The following is a 20,968-nucleotide window of genomic DNA, read 5'->3' as shown; positions in this document are numbered from 1 at the left end:
ACTTGTCTTTATACTTGGATTGCCAGCTTTTTGGGACAGGGGCTGTCTTTGTTCTGTGTTTGTACGGCACCCAACGCACTGGGGTCCTGGTTCATGACTGGGACCCTAAGAGCTGTACAGCCTCAAAGCACTTTACAAAGGAGGTCAGTACCATTACCCCCATTTTACAGATGGGGAAACTGAGGCACGTGGCAGTGAAGTGACTTGCCCAAGGTCAATCTACAGACCAGTAGCAGAGCCAGGAATAGAACCCAGCTCTCCTGAGTACTATTGAGCCCAGGACTGGGAATCTACTGTGGGCAGTTAATTTATAGGGAAGAAAAATCTTAAAGGGCTTTGGGTATGCTTTGTGAGTCTGTTATGTGTCTGGCCAGCATACCCAACCCCAAGTCTTGTGAACCACTTGTAAGGGGAATGTGCCCTCCTGGGAGTCATGGAGTGAATCTGGTTTCATGGCCAGTACTTGGAGCTGGTTGAAACACTTGTCCAAATTTTGATGCAAAAGATTTTGCAAAATAACTTTTTTTTTCAATATTTTGCAATGTTGGGTGGTTTTTTCATCAAATTCGAGTGGACAAGTTTTTCTGAAAAAAAATCTATCTTTATAAATACGTGGCCAAAACCATTCTTTTCTACCCAATGCTAGTTATACCTTGGGAACAAAAAGTTGAAATAACAGAATACCTGCTTTGTCATAACTGCCTCATTCTGAGGGTCAGATTTGCACCAGTCAGAAGACACAATTGCTTAATTTTATTTGACCATCTCCATGATCTGTGTGTCTCTGCTTGGAATAGAACTATAAGAATTGCCAAAGGAGAATGAACCAATGCCTCAATTCATGTAAATCCCTCGTTAATTCCCTAACTCTGCTCCAGAGTGCACAAACTTGGCGTATGTATTCACGGCGCAAAAAAAGCATGGTCTTAACTTGTGTTAAAATAGTGAAGACACGGCAACTCTGCTTTTAACTTGGGTTAGCAGCTCAAGTTAGTCTATAGGGCAGCCAGGGTTGACCTCCACTGCTAACCAGAGCTAAAAACACGCTTTTGTGTGTGTGTGTGCACTGAAGACATACCTGGTATTGTTATCCAAGCTCATGAGCACAATCACTCACCTCTGGGGTCTAGGACAATCCCTCCATACAATTATACTATGGAGCAGGAGTGAGGGACTTCCTGACCTTAGTTGAGGAGTGGACTTTGCCTAGAAGCATGGGTATTAAAAGGTCTTAATGCTCTAGCATACTTAAAGAAACTGCAACTGTTCTTGATCCGCTTCTTATAATGATACTTGCTTTGAATTGCAGGGGGACGCTGAAGTGGCCTGATGGCCGGAACCATGTTGGGGATTTCAAAGAGGGCCTGGAACATGGGTAAGCCTTTATAAATCTGGCTTCCCTTGCTTATAAACACAAGTATGGGTGGGGGACTGGCTGTTAAAGGATAGTGGAACCCTAAAGCATGAGTTTTCTTGCCCAGTCTCTAGAGCAACATGGAGTTAGGACCACAGTCCACAGGGCAAAGTGGAACAATTTTCATGCCTTGAATCCAAATCTCTGTGCAGCTGTTTTACTCCCTAGTCCCAGAAGTGGCCAGCATGTCTGGCAGTGTCTCCTGGGGGTGGGGTGGGGTGGGGTGGGGCAGGTTGCTCCGCTGTGCACTGCCCTCACCTGCGGGTACCACCCCCGAAGCTCCTCTTAGCCGTGGTTTCCCATTCCAGGCCAATGGGAGCTGTAGGGGGCAGTGCCTGCAGGTGAGGGCAGAACATGGAGCCCTCTGTCCCCCTCCCCCTCCCCCAGGGGCCGTGGGGATGTGGTGCCGGCCGCTTCTAGGAGCGCCGTAGGGCCAGGGCAGGCAGGGAGCCTGCCTTAGCCCTGCTGCGCCACGGGGCTGGCAGTCCCGTGAGCTGGATATATAGCGGATCCAGCCCATGGGCTGCAGTTTGCCCTCCCCTGGTGTAGATGGTTTCGGAGTGACACCTCTTTAAAACTCTTCTGCTGTATCTGCTCTGCCCCCTCTCGCCCTACCCTTATGCTGAAGTCTCCTATCTGCGCTCTAGGTTTGGAATCTGCCTTATCCCGCTCGTCTCCGAAGACCGGTACAACTGCTACAAATGCCACTGGTGTGAAGGCAAAATGCGAGGCTATGGAATCTGTGAGTAAGTAACGCTCCGAGCACGGCCTCTGGGGAGCACAAATTCCTAGCCGCTTGGTGGGTGGCTGCTCACCTCTTGGGCACAGAAGAGCGAACCAGAGGGCAGGGCAGGCCACAGAAGAAATCTACTGTTCCTGCTGCCCCAAAGCCTGGCTCCATGCTGCCTTGTTTTGCAGCGGCATGGGGCTGGAGGGGCAGGCTGGAGGGGCTGATTGATTCCCGGGCCTAAAATCTCCTGGGTCTAAGAGTGTCGCAGGGCCCTGGTCTGGTTTCCTGGCCTGTGGGCCTTAATATAGGTAGCAGCAGCCACGGGATACTGCAGCCTCTCTGCACCATGGTAGGACTAGCATTTTGGGGTCTGTCAGATACTTTCTAGAACAATCTTGGTGTCTTGTCCTCTGTTTAGCCTGCGCCATGCTGCCTAACCTAGGCTGTGTGTGCATCACTGAGATCTTAATGATGCAAACAGTTTTCTCCTGTCTTTTTTTTGTCTGGTGTGCTGTGTGGGCTAAATATGCACCTGCACCTTCAGAGGGCAGGGCTGTAATTGTTCTCCTAGACCATGAAAGCAAACAGGGCGGTTGGCACAGCAGCGTGCTCTTGGATCTGGTTTCTGGGAGGACTCCTGGACCTGGAGTCAGGTCACGTTAAACACTGGAATAGAGGGTAACATAAGTTCTGACTGGGTTTCTAATAACTATTTCCCACTGAGAGGCATTAGGTTCATGCCGCCCTTTTCCTGTTCCACTACGTGGTTTGCTGTCCCTAAATTATTGGGGAGCTGGGTGAAACCCAGACCGAAAAGAGCAATGTAAGGGAAACACCCATATTCTGCATCGTAATGCCCAGTCATCCTTGTTCAGCAAACACAGGGCTCCAAAACAGAGGCCTTCTCAGAGGATTATGTACAAACACAGCCAGTTCACTTCCAGCCCCGGTTGACTGAAGGGGATGGGGGCCTTCCTCTCTTGTTTGTACAGCACCTCACACAGTGGAACCCTGATCCTTGCTGTGGACCTGTTGGTGCTTCTGTAATTCCAGTCCTGATATAGTGAACTTTATAAATACCCACCAATGGCTCTGCCTTCTCAGTTCTAGCCAACCTTGCTCTGACCCTCTCAAATTGGTGGCAGTCAAGAATACAACTTAGGTCTCTGGAGTGGGAGTCAGACCTATCGTGTGACTCTGCTGTGTTTCCTGTGATGACTTCTAGTTACGCAGGCTGAATTGGGCTATCAAATCTTGCTTTAGAATGCAAGATGTTTCCAGGAGTCAGCAAGGAGCTTCTCCATGTGGAACGCTGCTCAGCTGGCCAAATGCATTCTGGGTTTGCCAGCATCTAAAGCAGCACGTACTTGCCCCTTCTGGGGAAAGGGTAGTTGATGGAGTGAGTGAATGTGGCCAATACTAAGGTAGGATCTTTTAATGCTGGCTTGTAATGTTTAGGTTCATAATATTCTGCAGAATATACCTGCATTATGGACTGGACTGAGGCAAATAGCAATAGTTCTCTAGCTACGTTCAAAGGTTAATAGTTTTAGATTACAAATAGTTCCATATAAGGGGAACTCAGCTATACCACTTGCGTCATGTGTCTCATGTTCAGAGCATAACATCATCTAACCTTCACAATAGCCCTGTAACTCTCCGCATTGCTTCCTTTCTAGAGGCAGAGGGAGATGCATTGGTATGTATAAGAATTAGGACTGGGGGCTGGCTTATTCCCAGGCCTATGCTCCCTGAAGCCTGGGTGGCTAGTGGGTTTAGAAATGAAACTTAAGAGGCTCTATACTAGTTCCAATCCAGCTGTGGACAGGAGTGACCCAGTTGTTACTATCTGCCTAGTTGGCTGAGAGCTTGAGTGAAACAAGGTGGGTTTCAATCCCAGTTCCTAGCGAACAGGTGTTGGTATTACACACTCTCTGGTACTTTTGTTGGCAGCCTCCATTGAGAGGTTAAGGACTGAACTACCCCCATGCTTAGAGGAGCAGCCAAGTTCAGTGCTTAGATTTGGAGTTCCTGTTCTCTAGGCTCACCTACTCTTGTCCCTGTAAGTGGTGTCTCGTAGGGCAGGCTTGACGCATGCTGTTAGGGAAGCTTGCGCCATGGTTACTCTGCTGCCAGGAAACTGAAGTCCTCTAGCACTAAGCAAGGGCAACAGCAAGAGAAATAGGTAGTGTCTGCTGTCCTTAAAGATGTTGCTGTCCATTCTCTCTCTCCAGGTATGGAAATGAGATGGTTTACAAAGGATACTTTAATGATAATCTGCGTCAAGGATTTGGCATCCTGGAAAACCCTTCAGCAGAGCAGCCGTTTAAGTACACAGGGCAGTGGGATAATGACAAGAAGAATGGATATGGAGTCTTGGATGACAAGGACAGGTAATGCTGTGGAAGGGAGCTCAGCAAATGTTCACAACACCAGTTTTCAGCATTCCTTGGTCTGAAGCATATTCGACTTGAACTTGAGACGGGAAAAGTTTGAGCTGTACTGAGGGTTGGAAATTTTGTTTCACAGAGGATTTTAAAATTGGGTTCCATTCCAATTGGGAACAAACCCCCAACACTCTGAATTTCTCCATGCAAGAAACATTTTAGAAAACCCTAATTTTGGATCGATTGAGACACTTCATTTTGATTTCAACCTTATTTCTGTTTTGAAAACTAAAGTTTTCCAAACCAATTTTTTTTAAAGCAAAAAATTGAAACCCTTCATTTGAAAATCCTGAAGCAGGATATGGAGATGGTTGGAACTCTTTCTAGTTGTGTCAATTTTCATTTTGGAGAACAAGTTTGCAAGGTGACCAGATTTTGATGGAACTGCACTTCCAACAGATAAAGGGTTCCATCAAAGTTCAGCCTCTAGCGGGAACACCTGAGATGACCTGATATTGATGTGGGTATGCTGACCTATATGATTGCCTTGGAACAATGTAATGATGCCAGAATATCAAGTTTAGAACCATGAGTGCCCCTTGCAGCAAAATCTCTGTTGCAGTGCATTGCAATAGCAGTGTCTGAGTTGCAATGACTTCAGGACCAGCTAATGTTCTGCAAGTTGTGTGCAGGATGGCTGTAGAAAGAGTGGGATGAGCGGGGGCCCCTTGCGTGCATCACTCTTCCGGCAAATGGAAATGTATATCTGCGTTTGTGGCTGGGTGGCTGTTAAGTACGTTACTGATATAGGGTCAAAGAACACTGAAAAGCAACATAGTTAAATCAACAGTATGTGGACTGAATTTCAAACTTTGATCAACAAAATATCTCCCTGGCTTTCCAAAGGCTTCTTGCACAATCAACTGACCTGCTCACAAGGGTTTGTGTAGGAAATCTTTAGCATGTCGCCAAGATGGGAGGACTTGCGATGTGTGTGGACAGCTCTAGCTTGCTGGACTATGTCCTGTCCCTCAGTCAACCATGGGCTTGTAAGCAGGTGTCCCCTGGTTCCAGTTGCAAAGGAGACACTCAGATCTAGTCTCTGGGGGAGGTGTTCAGAGGGGTTTGACTATGCTACGATCATGGTCCAATCAACACTTCCTCCAGGTTAAGGTTGGTCCCTGCTGCCTTCCTACCAACGCATAAGACTTAGAGCTGCCTCATTCAGAGCAGATCATCCTCTCTGGGTACCAGAGCTCTCTGGAGGATTCTACCTTGTCTCTGGGCTGGGTGCAGTTAACCGGGAGGAGATCTCAAAATAATCACCAATGCCTTTGATCCATAGATAACCCTTCCTTTTGCCAAAGTCTGCACTGAACCATGTGACAGCTAGGGAGAAGCCTGGAAGACAAACAACTACATTGGCTGCATCGCAGGAAATGTATACCCTAGTGGATGCTCAGGCCTTATCTATGCTAGAATTTTAGCCTTGCTTTTCTGCTGTCAAGTAAAGGCTTGAAACGGGGGAAAGCACTAGCAGAGTAAATAATGGCTTCCATTGTATATACTGTAGGGAGGAGGCTTTCACCCATGCAGCTACACTGATGGGTGACATCTGGGCTAACATCAAAAGGGGGTGGGGGGAGTCTGACATCCATGGCTATATGAGATGCAGAGACCTGACTGGTGGCACCACTCCAGATAGCAGAACCACCCAGCCTGCCTTTCTCAACTTACTAATTCTGTCTCTAATTCACATACTTAAAGACCTGCCCAAAGTGGATGTTCAAACAATCCCTGATGTCTTTCAGAAGCTGTCCACAGTATAAGGATCAAACTCACACCAGGTGTAAGCAAGCATCTTCTTTCACCTGGTGTGAAGCTGGCTCATTGTCTTAGTTCTCAGTGGTCTTGTGTAAAGCTCTCCAATGGTGGTGTATGAAGGCCTCCTATCTTGTGTTCCAGAGGGGAGAGGTACATTGGGATATGGCAAGATGACCACAGGCATGGACACGGCATTGTGGTGACCCAGTCAGGCCTGTGCTACCAAAGAACATTTCATGCGGATAAAATGGTGGTGAGTAAATAACTTTCCTCTGGGTACTTTAGTCAATAGACCATGGAATCCCTTATCTAGGGGAGGAGAAAAAGATGAGAACACTCTCCTTATTAAAGTAAGAATCTTTCAGGTGTGTAGGAGGCAGTATGACTTAAGCACTGGTTTCTTACCACAAGATCATCCCTTAACTTGAGGGGAAGCCGAGAACATTTTATGTGATGGGACTACCCCATAACTACCAGCAGCCCCAGGCTCTGCGTTTTTCACCACCTCCCTAAGGTGCACCCACATCTGAACTGGTACATATGGGGTGTCACTAGAACCAGAGGACACTACGTGAAATTGAAAGGAAACAAACATACTGTATTAGGGCAGTCCCTAGGAGACCCAACTATGAAAGGGGCCCCGTTATTCTAAGTGCCATACAGGCTTGTAACATCTAACCTGTGAACTCTTCAGGGTGCAGGCAAAGTAACAATTAACACGTGGAAGTTGTTGCCACAAAGTTGTCCATGGGGACCAAGCATTTAGTAATATTAATAAAAGGATTATCCACTTGTATGGATAATGAGAACCCAATTTCACCAGCAAATGACTAGAGATGGACAGAAAACGGAAATCTCTTAACACATAGCAATTTAATCCTGAATCAGGACAAAGTCAAAAACACGACCCTTTTTCCTGAGAACTGAAAGGGAATCTGTTCCTGGCTGCTGACCTGGAAGACGCTAGAAAGTGAAATTGACAAGAGTCTATTAGGTGGGCAGCCAGGGAGCTGTCACCTCACTTTTCCCTCAGAAATATTTAATTTTGCAAACGGAGCATTTTCCATGGGAAAATCATTCTGCTGGCAGGTTCCCAACCAGCTCTAAAAATGACATGTTGTGTGCACGTCCGTCCATCCGTCCTTTCGGTTTTAGGGCCTAAACAAACAGTGACCGAAGTCCTGAAGCAACTTCCCCATGGGCACAGTATTCTATGTTTGGCCACTGCAGAGTTTCTTGTTGTTTCCTCTGGAGCATGCACTGCTGTAACCTTTGGATTTCGTAGATGCTGACACCAGTCGTTACTGGGATATGTAGTGGAGTCATACTTATTACTTTACTGGCCACAGTCAGAGAAGGGATACTGAACTAGGACCGACCACTGGCTTGATCTGTGTGGTAATTCCTTGGTTCTTATTGTACCACTGGCCACTTAAGTCAGGAAATCCATCTCTAACCAATATGCCTGTATGAAACACTCTTATTACACCCCTTCCTACAAGAAAACTCCTTTCCCACCTAGTACCTGATAGCTTAGAGTAATACACCATCTCCCTCCCCACTATAACTTGCCATACACACTGCACCCCACAAATGGCATGTGTCAGTGTGCCCATGTTTGTTGGACAAAATGCAATGACTTAATAGAAACCAACGTGTCTCATTCACCACTCTGCACTCAATGGCTGTTTTATCACTAGGGTTCTGGGATTCTCCTCTTAGAAGATGACTCCGTTTATGAAGGCAACTTCACAAGAGATCTGACATTTGTTGGAAAGGTGAGCTGCTTGCCTATGCTCAACCCTGCTGTGTTACTGCTAACTTTCAAGAAAGCTGGCAATCCTGTCCCTCAATGTTCATACTGTTTTTTTCCTATTAGTTACAGCTCCTTTTATCACACTAGAAATTTTACATCAAAGGGTTAGCATGGCCCCATGTCTTCTGTGATTCTACAGCTGCAGAATCCGATGCAACCTTTGTTTTTTGAGTTTCTAGCCCTCATGGTGGCTTACAGAACCCCACAAATTGGAACAGTGCAAACACAATGCTTTGGTACCAGAGTCTGAACTAGCCTGAAACAATAGCTCAGAGGTGTGAGCAGCCCCATTTGTTCCAGTGGCTTCACTTTGAAACGTGAAGATGACAATTTAAATCAACACGTTAAAGCGTTTCACGGTTGATCGTGAACAAATATACAGCTAACGCGCTTCGCTTGCAAAACCTCCAGCTTGTTACAAAAGTCCACGCCAGGTCAAACAAGGAACGTGAGGGTAGTATCACAATGATTTTAATATAGTGACTTACAATTCATACAGTGGTGCTCAATAACACATGCTAAGCATGGATCTTTGTCTCCTTCTAGTGGCTAGTCCACAAGAGGTTGATGGGTCTGCCACATCTTACAGCTAGGGTACTAGGGGTGAGTTTTCCTAAGTCCAACTAAAGCACTTAGACACAACTACCACTGAAATCAATGTTGGGTTTGAAAAGGTCTGTATTTGGGATCAAGCCTTGATCCCTGGTTCACATCCTAAGAAGGGCTGGCTCTACTGAATTACTTCATTTCTGAGCTCATTAAACCTTCTAGCCTGAATCAAGCTACCACAGAACTTCCCATCTGCCACCCAGAGTGCTGCAAAATCCAGAGACCTTGTCTCACAGAATAGGGCTTGCCTTGGTAGTAAAAGGCACTCAAAAGGGATCCATTCTTGCAAGCTTTCCAGGTGCACATGTAGTATGCATTTCCCTCTGCTCATCTCACTGCCAATGATGCCAAACCCGCTGGTGCCTTAAGGAACAGGGGAGAAACTAAACAAGAATTAGACTTCCAGATTGTACATTCACTGTAGCTTGGAGGTTTATCCATCTCTCTAGATTTAGGCCAGGAACTTCAGAGCATAGAAGCAATGATTAACACCTAGTCCTACTTGCCACATTGGACCCTTGCTTTGCATTTCTAGCTGGATTTCCACATCCGGAGTCCTATCAGTATGAGCAATCTCATTCGACTCAAATAGACTTCTGTCTCTTGGCTCCTGGGATCTCCTGTCTTTGTGTCCTGTCTATTCTCTGGCATTGGGAGTGCTTTCAATGTATAGCCCTTCTAGTGGAAATAACCTTCTTAGGCTTCCTTTTAGGGATCGTTCCTGCTTGTGGGCTTCACAAGAGGGGGATTGGAACCTTATCCAACCTCCTGCCAAGTGAGAGCTCGATAGAATAACCCCTTTATTTTTTTGTTTCAGGGAAAGCTGACCTTTTCCAATAGCTTCATGCTGGAGGGCACCTTTAGTAACAAATCAGGCCAAGGGCTTCAGACGCAAGGAATCCTGAACACTTCCAGAGACCAGCAAGCTGCCTCAATAACCAAAGTGTGAGTGGCCGTAAATAACTCCGCGGGCCGTGATTTGTATTCCATTCGCACCAACTGAGTCACCACTGCGCAAGACGCTGTACATCTAAGTCAGACAGCTCCTACCCTAGAGAGCAGAGTCTAAATAAGCAAGGATGGCCAAAGGAGAGAAAGAACCCTCCCCCACTTTACAGATGAGGTTCTGATGTGCAGATGAATTGACTTTCCCAAAGCCACCTACAGAACCTGAGGAAAAGCCAGGATTTGAGTCCAATCCAGTGCCTTAAGCACAAGAGCATCCTTCTCTCAAAGTCTTGAGGGTTTTTTGGAGGCGCAGTTTCTAGCCAGAAATCCCATTCGGAAAAGCTTGCTACCTAGAAGGGTTGTTAAGCACTGGAGCAGGTTGCCTAGGGAGACTGGAATCTCTGTCACTGAATGTTTTTAAGAACATGTTAAACACCTGACAGAGATGGCCTACGTATACTTGGTCTTGGAGTAGATGAGGTCTTGAGGGTCCCTTCCCCCCTCCCCCTACATTTCTATGATTCACAAGAAAGGGGGAGGGGGTCCAGTATTTGATCCACTCCCTGCCCCCTTCTTGATGCTCATGCTTGCAGTGTACTGACCGATGTGGTAGGGAGTTAGAAGTGACAGTGATCCAAGGACATGTGAATTGTTTAGCAGAGCATGGCTAGCTCGAATTAGGAAGCACAGTGGGTAAGTTGAAATATCTTTCTGGGTGGTCAGAGCTCTAGTTTCTTATGCAGCAGTCACTCCCTGACAGGTGACAACATGAAAGCAGGCGACAGTAATTCTGACTTGACCCCAATGGCCAGATTCCTACAGCACAGAACCTGTTGCAAGGCCCCCAGCAGCAGAGTCCTCTGGAGTGGGGTGTAAGATGCCCACAACCTCCCTCTCCACTGGGGAGACCCATTTTTAGCCATTGCAACCCAACTGGGAGTGGCCGAGGCAGCCGGGTGATGCACATTGCAGCAGGGAAGTTCTGGATCAGTCTCCACCACACGGTTCCCAAGTTGACCTCTCTTGATACAACTCATGAATTAAGGCAGCAATTGGGATGCCGCCAGCCTTCCCCTGGGATGAATTCCTGGACATGCACCCCAGCTACATCATTTTCTTCTCCCCAGGATGCTTCCTCTCTGCTGGTGGCTGGTGCCTCTACTCTGCGAGAGCCAGTCCTGTTTCCTCTGCTTGTGTAGCAGCAGCTACCAGCAGAGGTAGCTGGCCTGGCTCTGTTACCAGCTGCTTCCTGAGGCTCTTAAGCGAAGAGCCTCTATAGCTGCAGAAGCAGGTGTAAGCAGGGAGAGCAGCACATAACACATATCTAGTCTACCTTAGGCCTCCAATAGTCCATGTGCCATGCTTTGGGGCCCCCTGGCCAAATGCATCTCATTGGCAGCAGAATAAATCTAAGCTGACCTCTGCTGAACTTTGCTCCTTGTTATATCCTCTAGGATGCTCCTAAATCTCTCTGCCGCAGTGGTGGTTGGGGCGAAAATGCGTTCATGAGATGATTAGAAGGGGTGGTCAGTGGCAATGTAGGAGTGAGGATGGAAGCAAGGCGTAACTTCATCTTTGTTGTGCAGTCAGCTGGGTCTTGATGAGTTCCCGGTGGAGAAGAGATGGCAGGGAATCTACGACCAGTTTCTGAAATTCCTCCACTCTGGCTGCAAAGAAGAAATGGAGGAGTCCTTCACGGGGTTCCATATACAGACAAGCAAGGAGCTGCGCAAGTCTCAGGAGTACCTCTTCTGCCAAAGGTGACAACTGGCTTGTGCAGAGGGGCGCAGCGGTGCATTGGGCTAGTGTGTTCAATTTTGGGGTTCAAGTCTTGACCTCAGGCTCGCAGGAGTGATTGGACAACCCCTGGGTGGCATGGCCTCGCTGGGGCAGGTGTGTTCCAGGAGGCTAGAACCAGACACTTCCTCATGATTACTGTGCAGCTAATACTGTTCGATGCCAGTGTTCACCGAACACAACGGTGCTTCTGGGGGGAGAGAATTAGGGAGATTCAGCTGCTCAAGCTTGACTTATACCCTGCTTGATATGCAATTGGGAGGGATCCCGGTGCCTCATTGGCTGGTTTAAGCCCCCTAAGAATGGCTTAGCCATTAAACTATGCTTCAGAGGGAGTGGGAAAGGTGGAAAAATAACTCCATATAAATGAAGTAACCTGGGGAGAGAGTCATTGAGATAGACCATGAACATAAGGGGTGGGGAGCTGACTCTCCTCTGCCTTGCGAATCTGTTCATACTGTGCCAAGGGCTACCGACTCAGAAGGGTAACACATGATTACACAGAATGCAAGGTAGGCAGCAGTTTAGGCCCAAGGGGTGAACCACAACTCCTCCATCACCGTTATACTCATTTTCCTCCCTCGCAGGGGGCCCGAGGATGTCTCTGGGAAGATAGAAGATGTCCTTGAAGAACTAGTGCAGCATCAAGAGCTGGAGTCGCTCCAGTGTTACTTACAAAAGGTACCGCTCAAAATGCACTGTGTGCCGAGGCTCTGGAGCACCCAGAAATGTGAGGAGCCCGCCACAAAAAAGGAACGCGGTCCCTGTCCTGTAGAACACCTGAATTAGGGCTCCAGTCCTGCAAACTGTCCGTGCAGGCAGAGCACCGCTGGATCGGCACTGAGCTGGGCCTGACCTAGCGTAACGTAAGCGAGGGCCCTCAGCAGGAAAAGTGGGGTGGGGATGGGACATGAAGGACGAGGGGACAATTCCATCCTGTGGCTGCTCTGTCAGGTACAGACACATTCCAGAGGCTTATGGTCACTTGGTTGCTTTTCCTCCCCTTCAAGTGAAATTCAGCTTGCTGGCTGCCGAGTCCCTGCAATGTGAGAGCAGAGTGTGAGGACATAAACACAGCCATGCCTTACATAGTAACTAGAGACCCCCTGACCGGGAAGTCCCCATCTTATGTAGCCCCCCCTGAAACAACCACTCTTTTTCTCCGGTGACTCTAGTTTCTCCAGGAACTCTAACCAATCCGCAGCCAGTAACACCCGGAGTTTTCTCTTCTGAGCGCTATGCGAGCTTTAGTGCTGGTGAAGAAAAGGGTTAGCTGGACTGCCTTGGAGAAGAAAGTTTCATGTCTAGTCTCTCAGCACAGGTTCTGGCAGTACAAGTCTACTGTTGTGTTGGAAGGACCAGCCCCAATGGGCAGTTCAGTCTCCGCCATCCCTTGACCTCTGCTGAGAGAGCCTGACCTTGCTTCCCACGGAAGGTCAATGGCAAAATGCTATTTGTAGCACCATGGTGCCTAGAGGCACCCGTTGCTGTCCTTCAGTGCGAGCAGGATTGGGTCAAGAGAATAGCAGCATTTTCCAATAGGATATGGACCTAAACAGTATCCTGCCAGGCAATGTTCCCTCTAATTTTTGACAGGCCGTGTGTGCAAACAATTTCTTCTGTGCAAATTTTTGTGCGTGCGGTGTTTCGCTGTGTGCATGAGGTTTAGGATCTGTGTGCACGCACACAGCTTAGAGGAAACAGTGCTGCCAGGCCACCTTAAGGCCCTAGCTAGAGATTGAGCTGGGTGGCTCTCCATCCTTAAGGAGGCTACATCCCTTTGGGATTTGCCCGGATATGGACCAAGGCCATCAGCTCATCTTCCCTAGACTGAACTGTCTCACTGGCTAATCAACGCCTTGGTTTTGATGGCCCTCTCCTGCCAGTCTGAAGGGAGGACTCACCCTTGCAATCCATCCCTTAACAAATGCAGAACTTTCCTCCACTGTCTTGCAGGCTTTTAAGTCTTCCCTGCACCCACTAGGAAAACTGCTGAAGGCCCTGACGTTCGCTTTTCAGGCTACATACTCTGGGATCGGGGCAAACAAGCACCTACTGAACATGGCCCAAGAGGAGGTCAAGTACTATGCCAAGAAAATATGGGAGTTTTACCGGTAAGTCCAGTGTGTAATTGGCTTCCATGCAATCGTATGCTAGTGAGGAACACTTGTTAGGTAGGCAATCTAATTCATTCCTTGGGGGGGCTAGGCCCTGGATTAGTGCATCTAGTACTTCTGTGCAATCTGGTTGCTTACACATCTGAAGGAAGTTTTCTGATGGAATCTCTTTAGGTGTTCATGCATATGACCCTCATCACTGTAGTACCTAGGTAAACTTACTCCCTTTTACTCCATATACAGTCTTAGCAACATAGGACTTGCCAGCCTGGATCAGATGCATGGTCCTTCTAGATAATTTCTTATCTCTGGCAGTGACCAGCAACAGATACTTCAGAGGAAGGGGTGAGAAATGCCATAATGGGCAGATGTGAGGTAATCTGCCCCCACAAAGTCTCATGAACTATACTTGAAGGAAGTACTATTGTGAAAAATGGCTATGGGGAAAAAATAGCTCTGTCTTAATCAACTGATCTGTTTTGTGTATTCAAGGGTGTATCTTTTCACCCTAATGCCTTCAGAAAAGCAGTTTTGTCTTTTACTCCTCTGCAATTGGCAGAGCCAACCCAACTTGCAGAATGGGTTGGATTCTGTTCCTCCTTGGGCATCAGCAGGCTGGCTTACTAACAGCCAGTCTGTTAGGGCTGTGTGGACCCACTGAACAGAAAATGGCTGCATGGCCTAACTTCATCTTCAGAACCTTTCTTACTGGTGATACGTGAGGAGGAAGAACCCAGCTTGGCTGGCTGTGTCCAGGGCTGGCCACTCAAAAACCCTCCAATTGTAAATGGAACAGATTTGGCTTAGAAATTATTGACAGGAGTCCCATGATGCCATTTTTAGTTGCCTTTCAGAGTAGAGCTGCACTTTAAATCTGTCTATTTTGCAGTTGACCCATTAGGCTCACAGGTGAACTGAGGAATTGTCCAGAACAAGAAGCTTTTGGGCATTTTATTCCTTGAGCCCATATGCTGTCTAGGGACAGCATTAAAGTGCCTTGGAAAAACGTTAAAGTGGAATTGGAAAAGGTATGGGGAAGGGCAACTAACATGGTTAGGGGGTATGGAACAGCTTCCATACGAGGAGAGATTAATAAGACTGGGACTTTTGAGCTCGGAAATGGGCTACTAAGGGGATTATGACAGAGGTCTATAAAATCTTGATGGGTGTGGAGAAAGTGAATAAGGGAAATGTTGTTTACTCCTTCTCCTAACAAGAGGTAGAGGTCACCCAATGAAATTAATAGGCAGCAGGCTGAAAACAAATGTAAGGCACTACTTCACACAAGGCACAGTCAACTTGTGCAACTTTTTGCCAGGGGACAATGTGAAGGCCAAAAGTATTGTGGGCTCAAAAAACTAGATAAGTTCAGGGAGGATAGGTCCATCACTGGCTATTAGTCAAGATGGGCAGGGATACACCATGCTCTGAGTGTCCTAGCTTCTGTTTGCCAGAAGCTGGGAGTGGACGACAGGGGATGGATCACTCAATGGTTGCTCTGTTCTGTCTGGTCCCTCGGAAGCACCTGGCACTGGCCGCCGTCAGAGGACAGGATACTGGGCTAGATGGACCTTTGGTCTGACCCAATATGGCTGTTCTTACATTATGTTGTCTCTTCTAGAGATTTAATCCTTTCCCAGCTGGATTCCTTATGGATGCTGGTGATATGCAAATTCATTCTAGCAATGTATTACATTCATCTGTTAGCTGACACTTAAGCCTACAGAGTATCTTCAAATATTAAACCCCTTCCCAGCAGGGGAAGTATGGCTGCCCCCAGTCCAGAGAGCTAAAATAATTCTGCAGAACAAGTCATTCCATCTTCAACAAAGTATCCACTCCTTTTGAATGCACTAAGTAAGCTGTTTGCCTCCCCTGTACCGTTACTATTACAGCTGCCAAATTTGTGGGGGCAGGGGAGAGGATCTGACTATGCTAATTAGTAAATGACTGAGTTGCCCTTGAAACGGAGACACTAAATCATCATCTTGCCTTTCAGGGGTTTACTGCATCTGGCACTGGAGCAGAAAGGCCAAGCGCTCGCAGAGACGGAAGACAGAGGGAAAAGGTGGCTGGGGTTAAGGGTCACTTGGTTTTAAATCCGTGTCCGTTCTACCTCGTCCGAAGAAACATCGGGCACGGAGGCCATCCTATTTCCCAGCCTTTGGTTGTGGGAATAATTCCAAATAGCTGGGGCAACCACACTTCGGTGGGAAACTGTTCTAACAAATTTTCACTCGTTCCCACCTTAGGGAGTGGACACCATGTTGGTTCTGATGTTGGATGTGAGCTCAGAAACCACTGAAAGAGAGGCCTCTCTGAAATGTCAGAGGAAATAAAACCTCAACTAAATGAGTCACCTGGTTGAGCATTGCTTTATGTGGGGCAAAAGGGATGAACGATTCCTTCCTGACCTCTGTAGACAGTGTCCTGCAGTCTGAGATCTGATTACTCTGATCTTAACGACTACAAATGTTCTAACCTATGTTGGTCACAAAATTCTCCAGTCACAGCACTGGACTCTAGGAAGATGGGAGTGGGGAGAAAGATGGACACATCTTTAAGGTGTTATATATTGAGCCTTAACTTGTGCCTTGTGTGGATGCAACCTTTAACAGACTGATACCAACAATCAGTCGGGCTCATCTTTGGTTTCCTCTCTAACTCAGTGACCTGAATGCATACAGAGTGATTCTGCCTCTGATCCTGCCCTGTTTCTATCCGGAGCTCTTCATGCTGTACATGCTCTATCATGAGAAGGAAGATGACCTCTACTGCCAAGGGATTGTGGACCTGAGTTTATTTCCTGACATTAAGCTGCTAGAGTTCCTGGACGTACAGAAGTGAGTAACACCGCACTGAACGAATCTCCCAAACAGCTGGGAGAACAGTCTCTGCAGGGAAGAGTTCTGATGGGGATGGGAAGCAAGAACTCGCCAATGGACCCTACGGTTCCAGGTCCCATTATTAGTCCTAGTGCTTAAACTCTTCCTGAGCAGCAATGTCAGTTCCTTGATGGGGTTCCTGTAACATACAGTGCTTTCCTACAGGTCAGCGGTACTCTTAACGGGCCAGGGCTTTAATTTCCCATGCTCATCTTGTTCCCTTCCTTTCTGGATGTCTCTTTTGAGCAAGTGTCTTTCCAGTTGCTTTACCACGTGAATGGTTTACTTCAAGTTAGAAGGGTCCCACAGCATTATGGAGAATGGCAATTCAGAATTGAAAGGAGCAAGATGCTGTGGCATAAGCCTGATTCTCCACTCTGTTACGACTGGTTCTTAAAGTGGGGTCATTCCTTTCGGTTCAGTTAATCTAACTGTTACTGGTTCCAGGCCAGTGCTAGAGTGGAGAATCAGAACGCATAAGTCTCTGTCCACGGTGGTGATTCCACAAACCCTTGCTCTTGGTCAGGGCGAATGGGTGAGTGAGAATTTAGACTCTAACATGGGGATGGGGTAGAGAATAGATCTGCACGTCATAACTGCCCTGTCTCCCATCTCATTTCAGACACCTGTGGCCCCTCAAAGATCTCACCCTAACAACCAATCAGGTAAGTAGCAGTGCTGGGATAGATCCTCAGAGTAAACTGGGGTAGCTCCAGCAACTACGGTGAAAGTGGTTAAACTAGTGGGGCCGTGCCGAATTATACCAGGTGAGGACCTGGGCCTTTGTATTTAGATATGCTTCAAATAACACATCAGTAGCAGATCATGGACACCAGAGCATTGGACACAATAGATGCAGGATACAGAAAAGATATGGACAATAGACTTCCAGTATTATCAATAAAACGTCTATCTTATAAGTAGAGGGCATTTCCACACTTGCAGGAGTTTATCTGTATTATGACAGTTCATAGAGACCCCAGTGCTAAGTACTAATTTCCTTCCTGTCCTAAATGGTTGCACAGGGTTGCTGCAAGATGCTAAATATCTGCATTCCACTCTAAAGGTTTGCTCGGTCCAAATTTTAAAATCCAGCCTGGCTCCAAACCTGAGCCAAGCACAGCTGACCTGAGAGTTGTCTTCAGAAGCAACGTGACCTAAACCTGTTAGTGCCACCGCTTCATCCTTGGGGCTTCGCTTGGTGGGGGCTCCCTGTGCCCACAGTCATTCTCCTGCTGCCTTCTGCCCGTGGGGTCAGGCTGGTGGCCCTAACCCTAACCCACTCCTGCCATTCGTTGCCATCTGGTCCTGTGCGCATGCTGACAAGTCACTGTGCCTCTCACCCCGCAGCACCCTGGTCAGCGCACACAGGGTCAGGTCCTGCTAGGTTCAGGTCATGTTGCAATGTCTGCTCCATGGGTGGCTGCATTTCATTAGTGAATAGATTGCAGTCCTCTGGGAGGAAAGGCATCAGCAGCAATCTATAGAAATTATTCTGTAATATGTGCTTTACTGAATCATGGGATTTCAAAGACCTCCTAAGCTTCCCAAATGACTGTACCAGCACAGACAAAACGCACAGACAGCTCTATGTGGCTCGAAAGCTTGTCTCTCTCACCAACAGACGCTGATCCAACAAAAAATATTACCTCCCTCCACCTTGTGTTGCTAGTATCCTGGGACCGACATGGCTACAACTACGTGCGTACTAATGCAAACCCTTCTCTACCTTTCAGAGACGTTCTCTTGTCAAAGACAAGTGCTTCCTTTCTGCTACGGAATGTCTGCAAAAGTTGATGTAAGTGGCCTTCTGTGATTTCTTACTCATGACTAAGCAGGGTTGGATGACATGGTGGTTAAGATACCTGAGTTCTCAGTCTATGCTAGCCCTAGGGGAGAGCCTGCCTGAAAAATATTAGCATAGACTCGGGGCGAGTGACTAATGCTGAGAGCTTGAAAAGACATAAGCTCTATTCGTGTAACGCCACAGTGGGGAGATACCTTCCTGACTTCATCCTGGTGATCCCTTTATATCATGAAGCTTGAGGATTGACAGCCCTTGTAAGGCATGTCTTAGTTAAGGCAACTGGCCTTATCCATTCAGAAGACTCAGATGCTCTTATGCTGCTCTGAGGTGTCTCAATAATGCCACTTCTCGTCTCTTAGCTGGGTAGCACTGGGCTTCTTTCTCAGTGTTTTTTTTTTTTGGCAGCACTACTGTGGACCCCCGGGAAAAGCTGGAGATCCTTCAGAAGACCTATGAGGAGATAGAGAGCACTGTGTCACGAGTAGTGGAGAGGGATTATAAACTCCCAATGGATGACCTCTTGCCTCTGTTGATGTATGTTGTATCACGGGCCAGGTAAGAGAGAGAGCTTCATATTTATCACTGCTAATATAAAGCAGAGTATCTCTTGCCAATGTGTAGCCCACACACCTTCTGGGTGTAGTGTTCTGTCCCATGTAGCAGCACCGAGACCACTTAAAGAGAGAGATAAAATGAGTCTGTTCTACAGCCTTAGCTAACAGCCAGTTGGCTTTTAGCTCAGGCCGTAGCGGCTCATGCACTAAGCTACAGAAGTCACGGTTTGATCTCGCCTGCTGATGACCAGGGTCTGTCGGCGTGACATATGCTCCATGAGGACTAGGGCTGGCTGAAACTGTTTTAATGGGAAATTTGGGGTTTTGATTAAATGGAGTATTTTGTGAAGTCTGTTTTTACACTGGGAAAAAAAAAACAAAATTTTCCCATGGAAAATGAAATATTTTGGCCAAAACCTTGAAACTTAGATTTGGAGATGCAGTGCCTCATGGGAGTTGTAGTTCAGTTACCTCATGTCCCTATTCTCAATGGGCTGGGCTTCCTGGCTGGACTGCATTTTGCATGATGGACAACCTGCCTCTTCAAGAGGGAACACCATGGTGCATCATGGCAGATGTAGTCTGATCAAGGAGCCCGACCTATAGAGGAGAATGGGAGCATGAAACGTGTGAACTACAACTCCCATGAGGCACTGGCAGTATTTCCAAACAGAAAAATTCAATTGTGGGTGGAAAACTTTGACAAATGAAAGACTTTGACCAACTGTAATTATGAAGTGTCTCTGTATGCTGTTAGGATATAGATATTCAGGCCTGTCTGTAAAGGCCTATACTCTAAGAATTTAGGTGTATTCTTATCACTTAGCTAGTTCTAGAGGTATAAAAGAATCAAAATCACTGTCTGCTGGTGTAAGGGCCTTTTCTCACTGTGACAGTCTGAGGCCCTGTGCTTAGGCTAAGGCCTTTGGCTAAGCAGCAGAGGCAGCCATAAGCTGGGAAGCGAACGGTCACCTCCTCACATTCCAAACTAGTCACATTGAAATAAGGTGCTATTGGGCTGTTTGGCATTATCAGGACAGGATTGTATTCCTATCACCTCCAGAGAAAGGGAAGTGCCTAGAAAATGTAAAAGGAAACTTAGTTGGATAGCATCCTGTCTGGCAAGAACTCACTTATCCATAGCTGGGATGTGAAATCCTCATTTCTGTGTTGTTCTATCGTTGTAGTCCCCATTTCCCTATTGTTTGTCTGTATAATCTCTGTCTGGTTCTGGGATTGTTTCTGTCTGCTGTATAATTAATTTTGCTGGGTGTAAACTAATTAAGGTGATGGGATATAATTGGTTACATAATCATGTTACAATATGTTAGGATTGGTTAGTTAAATTTCAGTAAAATGATTGGTTATGGTAAGCAGAACTCAAGTTTTACTATACAGTCTGCAGTCAATCAGGAAGTGGGGGGGATGGGAACAGGGAATGGGGGTGGGGAATTGGAATCATGTTTTGCTAAGGGGGGGAATGGGAACAGGGACACGGGTAAGGCTCTGTGGTGTCAGAGCTGGGAAGGGGGATACATTAAGGAAGGAAACTGGAATCATGCTTGCTGGAAGTTCACCCCAGTAAACATCGAATTGTTTGCACCTTTGGACTTTGGGTATTGTTGCTCTTTCTTCATGCGAGAAGGACCAGGGAAGTAAGCAGGTGAAGGAATAAGCCCCCTAACATATGCCACTGAAAACCTGTACTGCACCAGAGATGGAAACAGAAGCCTCTGCTCACCCTCACAGCCTATGCCTTCAGTAGCCGCAGTCACTGATACGAAAGAGCCCAAAGAAGACTGCTGTAGTTAATGGCACCAGAGTAGGGATGAGGAGAACTGAGTTGAGTTCCTGTGCGACTTCGGGCAGTCCAACTCTTTGTGGGACTCCGTTCCAATCTGTAAAATGGATCTACTTCCCACTTTACTAGGGTATTGTGGTCTAATTCATGGCTGTGAGGGATTCTGAGTCTCTGGAAGGTGTCACTGAAATGCCTAGAAATTAAGCTTTACCGGTATAGAAATAGTTCTTAAATTACTAGTCTTCTGTAAAGAGACACTTATTGCCTACATTGTCTTCA

General features: G+C 47.0%; 1 protein-coding gene across 5 annotated transcripts in view; it reads left to right on the top strand.

Moving 5' to 3' along the window:
• Window positions 1–20,968, top strand: part of ALS2CL (ALS2 C-terminal like) — a 62,973-nt gene that overhangs the window by 39,247 nt on the left and 2,758 nt on the right. For all 5 annotated transcript variants that reach the window (XM_084621969.1, XM_084621967.1, XM_084621970.1 and 2 more), the window contains exons 11-24: window positions 1,310–1,375; window positions 2,062–2,160; window positions 4,379–4,537; window positions 6,497–6,608; window positions 8,056–8,133; window positions 9,598–9,725; window positions 11,315–11,488; window positions 12,113–12,206; window positions 13,482–13,639; window positions 15,642–15,710; window positions 16,312–16,485; window positions 17,150–17,192; window positions 18,264–18,325; window positions 18,740–18,889. In XM_084621969.1, coding sequence (XP_084478095.1) covers window positions 1,310–1,375; window positions 2,062–2,160; window positions 4,379–4,537; window positions 6,497–6,608; window positions 8,056–8,133; window positions 9,598–9,725; window positions 11,315–11,488; window positions 12,113–12,206; window positions 13,482–13,639; window positions 15,642–15,710; window positions 16,312–16,485; window positions 17,150–17,192; window positions 18,264–18,325; window positions 18,740–18,889 — 1,566 coding nt within the window. The remainder of the gene's footprint in view (window positions 1–1,309; window positions 1,376–2,061; window positions 2,161–4,378; window positions 4,538–6,496; window positions 6,609–8,055; window positions 8,134–9,597; window positions 9,726–11,314; window positions 11,489–12,112; window positions 12,207–13,481; window positions 13,640–15,641; window positions 15,711–16,311; window positions 16,486–17,149; window positions 17,193–18,263; window positions 18,326–18,739; window positions 18,890–20,968) is intronic.

Source organism: Lepidochelys olivacea (assembly GCF_965140295.1).
Source record: "Lepidochelys olivacea isolate rLepOli2 genome assembly, chromosome: 2".
NCBI classification, from domain to species: Eukaryota; Metazoa; Chordata; order Testudines; family Cheloniidae; genus Lepidochelys; species Lepidochelys olivacea.
This window is presented reverse-complemented; position numbering and strand designations above follow the sequence as displayed.